The sequence below is a fragment of the Polypterus senegalus genome, chromosome 13 (genome assembly GCF_016835505.1).
Source record: "Polypterus senegalus isolate Bchr_013 chromosome 13, ASM1683550v1, whole genome shotgun sequence".
NCBI classification, from domain to species: domain Eukaryota; kingdom Metazoa; phylum Chordata; class Cladistia; order Polypteriformes; family Polypteridae; genus Polypterus; species Polypterus senegalus.
In genome coordinates, this window is record NC_053166.1 from 159,825,573 (window position 1) to 159,839,965 (window position 14,393).

Sequence of the window (14,393 nt, forward strand, 5' to 3'; positions counted from 1 at the left end):
AATATATAAAAATCAATGTATGTGTATGTATGTACGTACGTACATACAGTCATATGAATAAGTTTGGGAACCCCTCTCAGCCTGCATAATAATTTACTCTCCTTTCAACAAAAAAGATAACAGTGGTATTTCTTTTATTTCCTAGGAACATCGGAGTACTGTACTGGGGTGATTTCTGAACAAAGATTTTGAGTGAAGCAGTATTTAGTTGTATAAAATTAAATCAAATGTGAAAAACTGGCTGTGCACAAATGTGGGTCCCCTTGTAATTTTGCTGATTTGAATGCCTGTCACTGCTCAATGCTGATTACTTGGTTCGATTAGCTGGTTAAGCCTTAAACTTCATAGACAGGTGTGTCTAATCATGAGAAAAGGTATTTAAGGTGGTCAATTGCAAGTTGTGCTTCCTTCCCTTTGACTCGAGTGACAGACAGCATGGGATCCTCAAAGCAACCCTCAAAAGATCTGAAAACAAAGATCGTTCAGTATCGTGGTTTAGGGAAGGCTACAAAAGCATCTCAGAGGTTTAAACTGTCAGTTTCAACTGTAAGGAATGGAATCAGGAAATGGAAGGCCAAAGGCACGGTTGCTGTTAAACCCAGAAGGTCTGGCAGGCCAAGAAAAATACAGGAGTGGCATATGCGCAGGATTGTAAGAATGGTTACAGACAACCCACAGATCACCTCCAAAGACCTGCAAGAACATCTCGCTGCAGATGGTGTATCTGTACATCGTTCTACAATTCAGCACATCTGTATGGCAGGGTGATAACAGAGAAGCCCTTTCTGCACTCACGCCATAAACAGAGTCGCTTGTTGTATGCCAATGCTCATTTAGACAAGCCAGATTCATTTTGGAACAAATTGCTTTGGACTGATGAGACAAAAACAGAGTTATTTGGTCAGAACAAAAAGCGCTTTGCATGGCGGAAGAAGAACACCACATTCCAAGTGAAACACCTGCTATCTACTGTCAAATTTGGTGGCGGTTCCATCATGCTGTGGGGCCGTGTGGCTACTTCAGGGACTGGGGTACTTGTTAAAGTTGAGGGTCGGATGAATTCAACCCGATATCAACAAGTTCTTCAGGATAATGTATCAGTCACAAAGTTGAAGTTACACAGGGGTTGGATATTCCAGCAAGACAATGAGCCAAAACACAGCTCGAAATCTACAAAGGCATTCACGCAGAGGGAGAAGTACAATGTTCTGGAATGGCCGTCACAGTCCCCCGACTTGAATATCACTGAAAATCTATGGGATGATTTGAAGCATGCTCGGCAGACATCAAATTGAACTGAACTGGAGAGATCTGGTATGGAAGAATGGTCAGAAATACCTCCATCCAGAATCCAGACACTCATCACAGGTTATAGGAGGCATCTAGAGGCTCAAAGAAGCAAAAGGAGGCTCAACTAAGTAATGATGTCATATCTCTGTTGGGGTGCCCAAATTTATGCACCTGTTTAATTTTGTTATGATGCATATTTTCTGTTTGTCCAATAAACTTAATGTCACTGCTTAACTACTTATGTTACCATAAGATATGTCGCATATTAAAAGGAAGCTGCTACTTTTAAAGCTCAGCCAATGATAAACAAAAATCCAAAGAATTAAGAGGGGTTCCCAAACTTTCTCATATGACTGTATGTATGTTCCAGCATCACTTCTGAATGGTTGGAGCGATTTTCATGAAACATGGTAGACATGTTTCTCATTGGTCGGCTAAAAATACTGTAGGGTGAAATCAACCCTAACCCACCACCCCTTCTGGGTAGGGTGGGGGGTGGGGTGATGTTGCAGTCTTGTATGCATGTTATCATCCAGTTGACACTTGGAACGACCACCAGAGGGCGAACTGGGAGTGACTGCCAGCATTCTTTATGTTTGAGCACCACCGCGCCCCCTGTTGCTTCTGAAATTAAACAGAGTTGGCCGGTTCCAAGCGTCAACTGGATGATAACATACATACAAGACCACAAGACAAGCACATTAGTGAGTCTTTATTGTTTGCTAATTTATTTTTAAAGTTGTGTTTTTTTTATTACCATATATACCTGTGGATAAGTCGGGAATGGATTTTACTGTATAATTTCTGGCATTTCATAATATTGGCTGTACAAGTCGAATGCGGAAAACTCACGCTATTGGTCCAAGAGATTATGATATGCAAACGCCCACCTGAGAGAGTAACAATGGAGCACACAGCCTTTTTTTTTCCTTTGTGGGTGCAGCAATGTGCTGTATCAGCGTGTGCTCCTAACCTCTCTCTCTCTCTCTCTAATGTGCCAACGTGACCACACGGTAATACCTGAACTATTCCGAAGCAACGTTTGCACTGTTTTGTGTTTTTTGTATCTCACACCCTCATATAACTTTATCGTAAGAGCATCCCTAATCTATGATGGAGCGTATGATCAGAATAAAATATGAAGCTGGTTTTAAATTAAAAATCGTTGAAGTGGTGAAAGAAACTGGTAACTTCGCTGCTGCCACAAAACTCAATGTGTCTGAGAAACTGGTGCGAGATTGGAGAAAAAAATAAAATTTAAGTGTTGCATTTTTGAACGGACGTATAAGTTGGGGTCTGATTTTATGATTAATTTTTCGGGTTTCAAGACCTGAATCATATGTGAGTATATATGGTATATGTTTTTTAAATAATGAAAAAAAACAAGACTTTATTTTCCTCCCAGGCAGCACTGGGTACTTCAAGCTAGTTTTATATACATATGACAATCAAAGTCGGTTTAATACAAGAGTCACCACTGAGGCGGACAGATTTCTGCCTCTTTTATATATAATTAAAAAAAAAAAAAAAAAACATGGAAAGCATTAGGACTAAGTTTGCTTTCTGCAATGAAATTGGGGGCTTGTAAAATGTGTGTCTGCAATAATGCAATGTTTACACTTGCAGTCTTTATGCGTTGTAAGAAAGGGCAAAAACAAGGGGTCCTTCAGTTAAGGAAACATATGCTGGAATGAAGAATGCCATCATTGTCTCTAATAAAACAGCCATACAATAACCATTAATGATATTAAATAATGTGTACACCATGTACATAAGCAGTATAGAAGTTTTTGATTGAAGGTGATTAACTCCTAATGTACGCCCTTCTATGACAAAGTGGCTCATCACTGGAACTAGATGCAAAATTCTGGATAACTCACTTATGGCTTTCTAATGGTTACCAAGTACAACACTGCACATGAAACCCTTGAAGCTTTATGAACATTCTCCTACCAGAGTAAAAATGTGATGTAACATCGCCTTAACACTCCATAACAAACAGGATGCAATGTTTTCATTCTTGTCCACTCGTGCAGGTGGCTGAGGTGCCAATCCTGGCACCAACCCCGTTAAGTTGTATATCGTGCCATATTGATTTCAGTAATCTAAATCAGATGAAATTGGGGTAGAGCACAGAACTGAGAATATTCTGCCTTTGGTCTGTTTAGATTAAAAAGATAATAAAAAAAGTATGCTGTAAGAAAACTCTAGTCTAGTGCATGCAAAAGAACTGCAACTTTAAGCACAGTAAACTGCTTGTTATTTGACACTCAGTGGTATATGTAAAGATTCAGAAATCACTTTCCTTTGGATTGCGAGTGTAACTGTTCATGCTTCCCTAGTCCTCAGATATCAGACACCCCCACCCATCACACCATTACACGCAATCACCAAAAACAACTTTGTTAACATAAAGGTATTCAATGTTGACCACTTCTAGGCCACAATTTCACACTCACATAATGACGTTAACCAACCAGGGTGGGGTTTGTTGTTCACACAGGAAAATTAAATCTGAACTCTCACCAAGAGTACTGAGGGATATGGCATTTAGCTCATCATCAGGCAGTTTGTTACAACAGACATTTAAGGAGGTGGGGAAAAAAAAGTTTCAGAATACAGACACCTGACTCCATTGCTTTAATAGATCAGAATGCTGCCAACATCTGCCACGTATGTCTGAACATGTAAAAAATGTTTTACAACTTACAGTAGATAGTCCACACTCAGTAACAACCTCCTTTAACAGCTATGGTACAGAGGCATATAAATCCTAATGGCTTTCTTAATTAAACTCTTTTTATTACACTGTTTATATTCAATGCTGACAAATCAGTCAGCATAACATATCAGCTGATGAGCTAAAATGTACCAGAGTGTAATAAAAAGATATTAATTTTCTTCTGGGGGAAATTACAAAAAGGGTTCTACTAATGTCAATTTCTCAACACACATTATACTCAAACCAGTAACAGCACGCTGCACGATAACGTGCAGTGAATCCACTTGACCTGAGCATTCCTAGTTTTCCTCCTCTTTTTCTGTATGTTTATCTTTTGTTTGCTCAGAGGTTGATGTGCTTGCTGCTTCCTGAGCAGCTCTTCTTTTCTCCACCCTAGCGGCCCGCTTCTTATCTTTTTTGTCGGGCATCTTTTTGAGTTAAAACTCATTGAGTGTTTGTGTTGCAATTACTTAGTACGTTTTCCTTAATTTTTCACTTAAGCTGGAACTTGAGTGTGCAATCTGACTCAAGAATGATTTAAGATATGAAGAAATAGGGGGGGAAGTGATGACAAAGGTGGTAGGGATGAGAATGGCGCCCGTATACATGTGCCACATGACCGCCCTGCTGGCCACTGCCGAGAGTTGATTCTACAATAAAATAAAATCAGGAATAACCTTGGAGGTCAATCGTCGCCCCGAAAGCGGATAGTAGGCATCACGTAGTATATCTGTACCAAATAAAGATGGCCATATATATGGTCAATAGGTGAAACGATGTGTGAGCTACAGGTGATTTAAAATCCTGTACAGACAAATGGTAGCGTATTATATTTAAAAATACTTAAATGTGCAGCACTAAGTGAGTATAATTAAGCAGTTCAAATGTGAACAGTCTAATGTACATATTAGTAATGCCTCATATTCAACAAATTTGTTTTTTTACTGAAGCAGACTTGGCCCATAGGCATGATCTTATGCTTCTCCCCTCAGAAGTAAATTTCTACATAAGATTGAAAACAACAACTATCCATGAATTTACTTTTTTAAACCCACTTTTGTGGTTACAGGATCATATGTAGGTAAACTATACATGAAAAATGAGTACAAGAATAGGAATGGGATAAAATACTAAAAACATGGTATCCAAAAAAAAATCCACACTAACCCTAAACAGAATGCTTTTCAAACTGATATCATATCTGAAGTATGTGTGTATATCATAAGATCAAGCCTTATTAAAATATGTGCTTTATCATTGTGACCCGTTCAGATAAACAATGACAGCAACAAAATTTAGAAATAATGAACAAAAATGAATGCATGTACCATACTGTGCTAATATGTTTCATGCTTTTCTAATATGAATATAAGAGTCTATTCATTTTTAGTTCAGAAAAATATTAACTTCTAATGCCGAAAAAAGAAGGAAACTACTCTCTGGACAATTTACAGATGTAGAGTCCTTTTTTCCCCCTCCCATTCACAAAGACCGACCACAAATACAAAGGGTGACAGAGCAGCCCAAGCTACAGAATGGCTGCTTAACATTCAAAGAGACACACTGTCACTCCTTAGGACTCTTACCTCTACTAGATTGGGCAAGCTTTTTAGAAGCTCCCCCAGAGAAACAAAGCCATACTCGCATGGGTTGAGGGGACTTCCATAGGTGAACTCATATTGTGCAATCAGCTGGTTCAGGCTCAGGGAACATGAGGGGCTAGTGTGGGACATGAGGAGAACCAGCAGCTGGGTAGTCAAAGAGCGTAGAGACTTTCTGTTTATTAACTGGACCTCTCTGCCAACCAGGGTGTCCACCACCTTAAGAGAGAAAAGTATAAATGATAAAAGAACGGGCCTATGCAAATTCACTGTACATTAACTATGACTTGATCAAGGGAACACATACTAGCCACTTAAAAAATGGGTGTTAAATTCTTTAATATCTAGTTGCAATTTTATAGTTTATTTTGCCCAAGTTAAAAAAAAAAAAAAAGTATAACCCAAATATAATGACACCAAATGGACAGATGATTTGTATATTCAAATATGCTGAAAGTCCTGCTTCACTTAGTTTATAGCCTGTTGGTGGCTTTAGATACCCACCTTGACTACATGACACAGCTTCTGCAGTAGGACTGATACTGAGCTAACATCAAAATCCTGAAGCCTCAGTCCGTAGCCAAAGGTCTTGCAGTACTCAGTCATCAAGTCTGTTATAGGCAAACTGTTGTCCTTCTGTGAGCGAAGCAGCTTTACGAGCTGGGCAGCTAAAGCTTTCACCTTTTCCACCTCAGTCAGGGCAAGAATCTTCTCTTCTCCACATTCTAAAACCTGATCGCCAGCAACAAATACATGACACATTTGAACAGGGAAGTTACAATGCCACTTGCCAGTACAGAGCTTTGGCCAAGGAGCCTTTCTCCAGTTACTTGGTAATAATATGAGAGGTTCACTTGCTTTATACAATTAACACAGACTTTTTAAAGCAAATACAAGCCACCACCTGAGAAACTATACAAGAGTCCAAAAATGCCAGTAGCTAGCAATTGCTTGCTTTGTTTTATTCTATACATTTTGACTCCATGCTTTATCTTAGTGACTCAGTTTCCTTGTTCCTTTAGCTCAATTTATTTGCTAATGGTACAGCTTCTCACATTTATTATAGTTCAAGAACCTTGACTGATTTTGCTTTCTCTCATCTCTGTACTGACCACTACCTATTACAACTACACCTCTGCTTATCCCAAGCTATTCTTGCACAAGGCTTTTGCAGGTATGAGGAGTTCAGTCACTAAACCTAAAAAAGGCATTCCTTCTTTTCTTGTAGTGCATCACATGCATGTACTTCCAGTCACATTCCATATTCTTTTTCTAGCAAGTGGTCTAAAGCAGTCAATCTTCATGCTGTTTTATCTCTAAGCTGCTTGGAGGTACTACATGATTCAAGCAAGCCCACGTTCACCAGTGAAATATGTATATCAGTATCTAGTAACACATTAAATAAAAAAAGTGTTGCTTATCATCATCATCATTATCCAGCATCAACAAATCATTAATTATTGCATGAGTGCCATACACTTATTTCTTGAAGATGTTCTTTATGATTACGGTGTCATATTTTTGTGTTCTGTATTTGTTTGTGTTGTAAATTATGGTGACATATAAGGCATGGGCAAAGTGAAAAAGGTGAACAATTTCCTATCATTCATACAACTATAAAATGTGTATATTTAAGTAACAAAAAAGACAGCAGTTATTCTATGTTAATGGACAAATGTCTCATAAGACTTAGGTAGAGAAGTAATTTTTTGGCTTTATGCACTGTATCAGTCGACCAGTCCACACAAGTTGCTTTTCCATATGTACAAAGAAGTTTTTTTTTCATTCTTTTAAAAATGGATAGATCAAAATGCTACGAGTTCTTCTTTTTGTAAGATTCACCTTCAAACACTGATTGGGGTAACTTTAAGGAGCATCCATTACTCCAAATATATAATGAAATTAATACCACCTTGAAAAGAAGAAGAAAATAAACCACACACACAAAACAATATAAGCCAAGCTTAGCAAGATTAGACTTTATGTCGAAGTGTAGCTCAAAAAAAATAAGTTACAACTGATAATATTTGTTTGATAAACTTAATTATCCTAGCAGTGGATGAAAGGTGAATACTGAAGCAATGCAGAAATAAAATCAGAGGTACACAAGCTTCTCTCACCTTCATCAAAAAAGAATACACACACACACTTTTTTATATATATATATATATATATATATATATATATATATATATATATATATACATATACATATACACACACACACACACATATATATACACACACACAATTATATATTCACATAAACACACACAGATACAGACACTCCTCACCTGATGACCTACTTGTTTAATGATTGTGCGGACATACAAGCAGTCGGTATTGTATGCTGCACGCAAATGTTGGTTATGGAAACGGCTGAGGAGCATCAAGCATCTTATCTCGTATTACCCTTTGTTGGTCTTGCCCCCGTGGTATGTCACGGCACGCAGAATCTATGAGACTTTGAAGGCACATGAAGGCAAAGAATTAACGGAAACATTTATGGCAAGCCATTTCAACTGTTTTGTCGGAGATTCTACCTGCACAATCAGAGTATCAGCGGTGAGGCAGCAAGCACAGACGTAGAGGCAGTGGAAAAATTTCTTGACCAATTTGATGACATCATCGAGAAAGATGGCTACCATACAGTATGCTTGAAATAGCCGTAAGTTAGCGGCTCCTCACTTACCAAGCAATTTGCTCAATAACCTAGTCATAGGAATGGAACTCTGTCAGTAAGTGAGGATTGTCTGCATACATATACACACACACACACACACACACACACACACATACGTAAATGAAATGTAAACAAACCAACAAAAAAAAGATTCCAAGAGTACCTGCAGCACATCTGGTATTGCCTCAAAAAGTTCCAGAAGCTTATTGAACCCATAATAGGTCAGTTTACACTGGCGTCCAAAGTGATGGTGGTAGGAGGGAATGAACTTGCTGAAGGACATGCGAAAGTGTGGCTGGTGTCTCAAAAGATCGACCACCTCTTTGGCAAAATGTTTTGTCCTCTCCAACTCATCCTGGGTGCGCTCTAAAGAGAGTATGTGAGGCTATATTTATGTCCTGTACCACACTGTGTTTATAAACTAACAAATATGTCTTTAAGAAAGCCCACACCTTAAAAAAAAAAAAAATTAATAAAAAAGCAAACTGATTTCCTTACCTCTCTTGGGCATCGATATTACCACATCACCATCCTGGTGTGACACACACACTGTGGTATCTGGAATTTCTGTTAGCAAATCCATCAGTTCACACACTCCATAATTGATCACATTCCAGTCTTTGGAGAAGCACCTGCCAAAGTTTTGAAAGTCAGCCAAATTAAAAAGAGCAATATAAACTACCAAGCATGCTGGAAACCACCAATAATGGACATTTGCTGCATATGTACATGCAGCAAGAAACACAAAGTTAGGCATTTTCAAAAAATTGGTGTATTTACAAATTAATTGCAAACATACAGCTGAATAGAACAGCAAAGCCCAATTCAATGGTAACATTCTGGGAGAAGTAATCATCAGACTAGAGCTCCAAATCATCAATTATAATTCTACATACTTATTGATAGCATAATTCAACTAGAGAATTGAGGTTCACATTGTCGGGAGATCATAATGAAATGTCGGGCAGTGCAGGCCAACTGCCTAAAACTGTCTGCGTCTCTCAATAATCAGGGATTCATCCTGAAGAAATGCAGTGCACTAACATGTGTACACAACACAGAGAGATGCTCACCAGTGATACGCTTGTACAAAATCTCGAATCACAACATGCTTGCTGGCCTGTGACTTGAGCAGCTTTAGTAGATCTTGTGTAAACCTCTTCACTTGGGCACGGTGTGTTAGAGTCAGCATGAGCTTGGAGCCCATCCCAAGGATCTGTTGTCAGAAACAAACAATGAGAATTAAGGGTGCTGTGAGCAGCAATGTGTACCATCCATGACAATCCAAGCATTGTTTCCTATCCATGAATCACAGAGTTCATTACATACGAGATCAGACAAATACAAACCTGTAAGACATGGGGAACAGCTTCAAGGAGCTCCAGCAGCTTTGAGTAGCCGTAGTCAGAAACTCGGCACTGCTTGGCAAAGTGGTAGTGGTACAAGGGAATAAACTTGCTGATGGGTATAACACAGCTAGGCTGGTTTTTCATCATGTCAATAACTTCCCTGCTAAACTGAATCAATTGTGGGTTGCCAATGGGGCTTTTGCAGCGGTGAATCCAAGCATCTGAAGGAGGAAAGAAAGATTTATCCTCGTGTTGAAGGCAAGCATGGTAAAAGCACTCAAATCGTCTACTTAAGGTGTGTCTTTAATAAAATCCAATTCACATTTCACTACAGGCTTTGCCTTACCAGAATTTGGTGGGGGAGGTTTGTTATGTATCCACTTGACTACTTTGATGCCATTCTGAGCAGTGACAATATTGATTCCTGGAATGCAGGTAATTAGGTGCTCCAAAGACACTCCTTCTCCCTCCTCCACAAGACTTAGAGAACTAAACTCTGAAGCATAGCAATCTGGGAAACTGCAAACATTTAAGGACAATGTTAAGAACTGTAGTCTACCTTTACCTCAAACTCTGTCCAATAAACTGTCACAAATTGGTTTTGTTTTACATTAGGACATTTCTCTTAGCACAGGAATATGAATCATTTTCTCATAGTCCTAAAGAACTGTCAAGAAGCAGTGATTAAGGTTTCTTTATTTAGTCAAGTTTACACAAGAAAACATGAAATTTGCCTTCTCAGTTGCATCTAATAACAGACAGAATGAAATAAAACAGACAAATAGAAACAACAAAGGTTAAGGTAAGGCAGTTAGATAATACATATTTACACAAAAAAGGGGATGGGGAATAACCCATTCACTACAGCTTTATTACTGACAAATATCATGAAATAAAAAAATGAATGAAAATAACAATCTCTTTAAATTGTATATCTGGTTAACCGAACCCGGGGGTGGGCAAGAGAAGCAAGCAGGGGGTGGAGCCCCCTAGTCTATTATTAAAAAGAATAGACAGATATTCATAGTGAGTGGCACACTCCATATTATACAAATCCCAAAAGAAAGAAAAGTCAATTTAACATTAACAAATCATCGTCTAACTGGATGATTTTCACTAGTTCGAATCCTTTAAGTAGTGTTAGTGCTCTTCAGACACCACCAACTCTACACATAACCAAAATTTCAACTCACTCTAATATTGTCTCAAATTAATTATCAGATACTAATATAAGCACCACATGGTATTTACTAAAAAGCTAAAAATTTCAGAGATACATGAAAATCTGGCAATAAATTATTTCCATCACTTGCATTTGCAAATTAAAAACAGTAATTCTTTTAAAACTGTCAGAAAACTGTTGTAAAATTGAAATAATTTTTCTGTGTTGTACTGTTAAAGTTCAAGCAGAGGAAGGGGTGCTTTGATCAAAATGTGAAAATGGGGTGGAGTTTGCAGTAACAGAAGCCGTCAAAATAAAGAGCATTTCTCGCTACCCTTATGTCTTTTAGCCCTCCTCCTCCTCCCAAAGTCAATGGCCTTTAAAGCACCCGGAGCTCTTTCACATATCTTCCCTGTACGCAGCCAATTAAAATTTCTGAAAATAAGCTGAGGCGATCACCAACTGGTAAAACTCACCTCAACAATGGGAGAGTCCCCTCATGGCTTTGCAGAAGGCTATGTACTTGTGCAGCAAAACTTTTCAAGGAAAGAACCACAAAGGGGATTTTATAGGAGTCAGGATCAAAGTCGCTTTCACTGAGGAAAAAACAGTTAGGTTAGACCGATACCAAGCAGTAATGTGTACTTTAATACTAAAAAATATACCACACATTATGTGGAAATTATAAGCTTTGCTAACTCTTCCACCACCAAGAATCACAACAGCTATTTTGTGCTAAGGATATTGTGCGATTACCGTAGATATTTGCGTATAAGTCGGATCATAAAATAAGACCCCGACTTATACGCCCGTTCAAAAATACGTCACTTAATTTTTTACATCTTCTTGCTCCCTCAAATCTTACATCAGTTTCTCAGACGCATTGAATTTTACTGCACAGCGCAGTTACCAATTACTTTCGCCACTTCAACGACTTTTAATTTAAAACCAGCTTCATATTTTCTTCTAATCGTAGATAAGGGATGCTCTTACGATAAAGGTGTATGAGGGTGTGAGATACAAAAAACACAAAACAGTGCAGACGTCGCTTTGGAATAGTTGGGAGTATTACCGTGTGGTCACATAAGCACAATATATAGACAAAAAGGCAGTGTGCTCTTTGGTTACTCTCTCAGGTGTGCGTTAGCATATCATAATCTCTTGGACCAATAGTGTGAGTTTTCCACATTTGACTTATACGACCAGCATTATAAAATACCTGAAATTATACCGTAAAATCAAGCCCCGACTTAAACATGCGTATATACGGTATGTTCCTTATTAGGCCTTTAGGATCTGTCACATACAGAATTACAGTACATTTCTTAACTTGTATGTGGTAATCAATAATTAAATACTGAAAACAAAATGTTCATTAGGCATCTTTGGTTTACTTCCATAATCTTCATTCAATTTCACAAAAATCTTTAATTGATGGCTGCCGTTTCAAACCGCTTCAACTAATAATTTATTAAACATCCTTATATTTCTACCACAATGAAGCAAAGTATTTATGGAATATGCTTAATTGTGAAATCTTGTGATTTTAAATGTAATTTTAGTCAAACACCCCACTTGAGCAACAAATATCTGCTGGTGATGCCTCTAGCAATGGATATCAGCCCAATGACAGCATTAGAATTTACCTGCCATTCATTACTTGTCCAACATCAATTCCAAGTAAAAACTGAATGAGACAGATTAAGTGAACATGAACTATTAAGCAGGAGAAAGAAAAGAGGCTTCACTTCAAAGCCAAAGTTTTTCTTTCCACTTCCACTATTTGAATTTTCCAGGCTTGAGTTCAAAGAATTGAAAGAAACAATATACTTTAGTTTGCTCAGAACTTGCTAGAATTTTACTACTGTCAGAGAGCTTGGCTTCAGCACAACCACATCATAACACTGATGAAGTGTTTGGTTGAAACACTTGAAATCATTTCAAGATTCCAAATATGGAATTTTCTTTAATACCTGTCGCATTTTTTTATAATCAACATAATCCACATTTTTAGTTCCCATCACACTATAATTTTGGCTAAATGTTTTAGTTGATCTACACAGGACTTAAAAAAAGCAGTAGCACCTACCAAGTATGATATTTTAAAATTTATTGCACACCTGCCACTGAAATTCTTTTCCAGGCAACTAAGAGGAGTAAGAGATAAAGAAGTCCCTATGTGCTGCTTTATCAGAAAAAGTGACAATCCAATTGGCTTCCAGGGGAACCTCGTCTTACATCTTTATTGACAGAATTGACACAACTCTTCACTGAAAACCAGATTTTTAATTATTACAAAATGGACACGGCTCAGTCCCAAGAAACAAGGACCACTACTTGATACAAAAGCTTGCCTTTACAAACAAAATGCACATTTTATTAACTACACATTATACTCTCTCACCAAATAAGATGCAGAAATGTGTAGCATATCCATTCTAACCACAGTTAAAGCTGTAGTGTATGAAGATGAAATTATTTCACTCCGTGCAAGGTACACTAATACAAAATGTGTCATTTATTTTAAGCTATCTGCTCATCATCATCTTCTTCTTAAACATTAGTCATTAAAACACTCTGAAAGAGTCTGAAAAAGCAGTAACACTCTGTTCACTGCTTTACATAATGAAGCTTTGTGATCACTAGTTCTGTGGAGTGTTTTTAAAGCATATTGACAAGACACCTGACAATACTTAATGTCAGTAATATCAAGGCATTGGTTCTCTGCACTCTCCCCCATTTGGGAGTCATTCGTTTTCATTTATTGTCATTTACTTAATCATAGCATCAGTAAACAGCTGAAGCTGTAGAACCACAAACAACAATGAAATATGTAAAAATTAAATGCTTGAATATAACCTTGCATGTCTGTGTGCATGTTTTTCTTATATAAACGCCCTTTTCCAAATTCCCCTGTACCTGAAATTCTGCATAGTACTGTGCTGCTTGCAGATTGGCTCATGATATTCAAGCTCCTCAAAAACCACAGGGCTGCAGTTGGCAGATGATCCATCATGCGACAGTGAGGAACCAAGGGGACTCTGCCTTGCCTGACTGCTGGGCAGTAGACAGATCAACCTGGTATTTCCCTGGTCTCTCACAGCCACAACATCAGTCAGCTTGTACAGGTCAGAGATTGCCAATTTGCGTCCAAATCTTAAGCAAATAAAAAAAAAAAAAAAACCATATACATACATAAATAAACAAATAAAAAAACAAGACTTCTATCACCCACTGGTCATAGTAGTCTAAACCATCATTCCTAAACAGTGTAACGCAGAATCATATTGTTACTATCTAGCATCTGCAATAATCAATTTATGTGGAAAATCTCAACATTTATTTCTACAGCACATTTTCATACAAATGATGAGCTCAAAGTGCTTTACATGATGAAGAAAGAGAAAAAAGACAAAATAAATAAGAAAATAGAATTAGGGAACACTAATTAACATAAGATAAAAATAAGGTCCGATGGCCAGGGAGGACAGAAAAAACAAAACTCCAGACGGCTGCAGAAAAAAAAAAATCTGTAGGGGTTCTGAGACCACCCAGCCCCTTCTAAGTATTCTACCTAACATCAGTG

At 37.8% G+C, this 14,393-nt stretch overlaps 1 protein-coding gene across 7 annotated transcripts in view; it reads right to left on the reverse strand.

Annotated features, from left to right (window-relative positions):
* Positions 1-14,393, reverse strand: part of LOC120542699 (meiosis regulator and mRNA stability factor 1) — a 66,286-nt gene that overhangs the window by 15,873 nt on the left and 36,020 nt on the right. For all 7 annotated transcript variants that reach the window (XM_039775319.1, XM_039775322.1, XM_039775320.1 and 4 more), the window contains 9 exons: positions 13,727-13,963; positions 11,284-11,403; positions 9,992-10,164; positions 9,646-9,866; positions 9,370-9,512; positions 8,795-8,928; positions 8,460-8,662; positions 6,118-6,345; positions 5,599-5,832 (listed from right to left, as the gene is read on the reverse strand). In XM_039775319.1, coding sequence (XP_039631253.1) covers positions 5,599-5,832; positions 6,118-6,345; positions 8,460-8,662; positions 8,795-8,928; positions 9,370-9,512; positions 9,646-9,866; positions 9,992-10,164; positions 11,284-11,403; positions 13,727-13,963 — 1,693 coding nt within the window. The remainder of the gene's footprint in view (positions 1-5,598; positions 5,833-6,117; positions 6,346-8,459; positions 8,663-8,794; positions 8,929-9,369; positions 9,513-9,645; positions 9,867-9,991; positions 10,165-11,283; positions 11,404-13,726; positions 13,964-14,393) is intronic.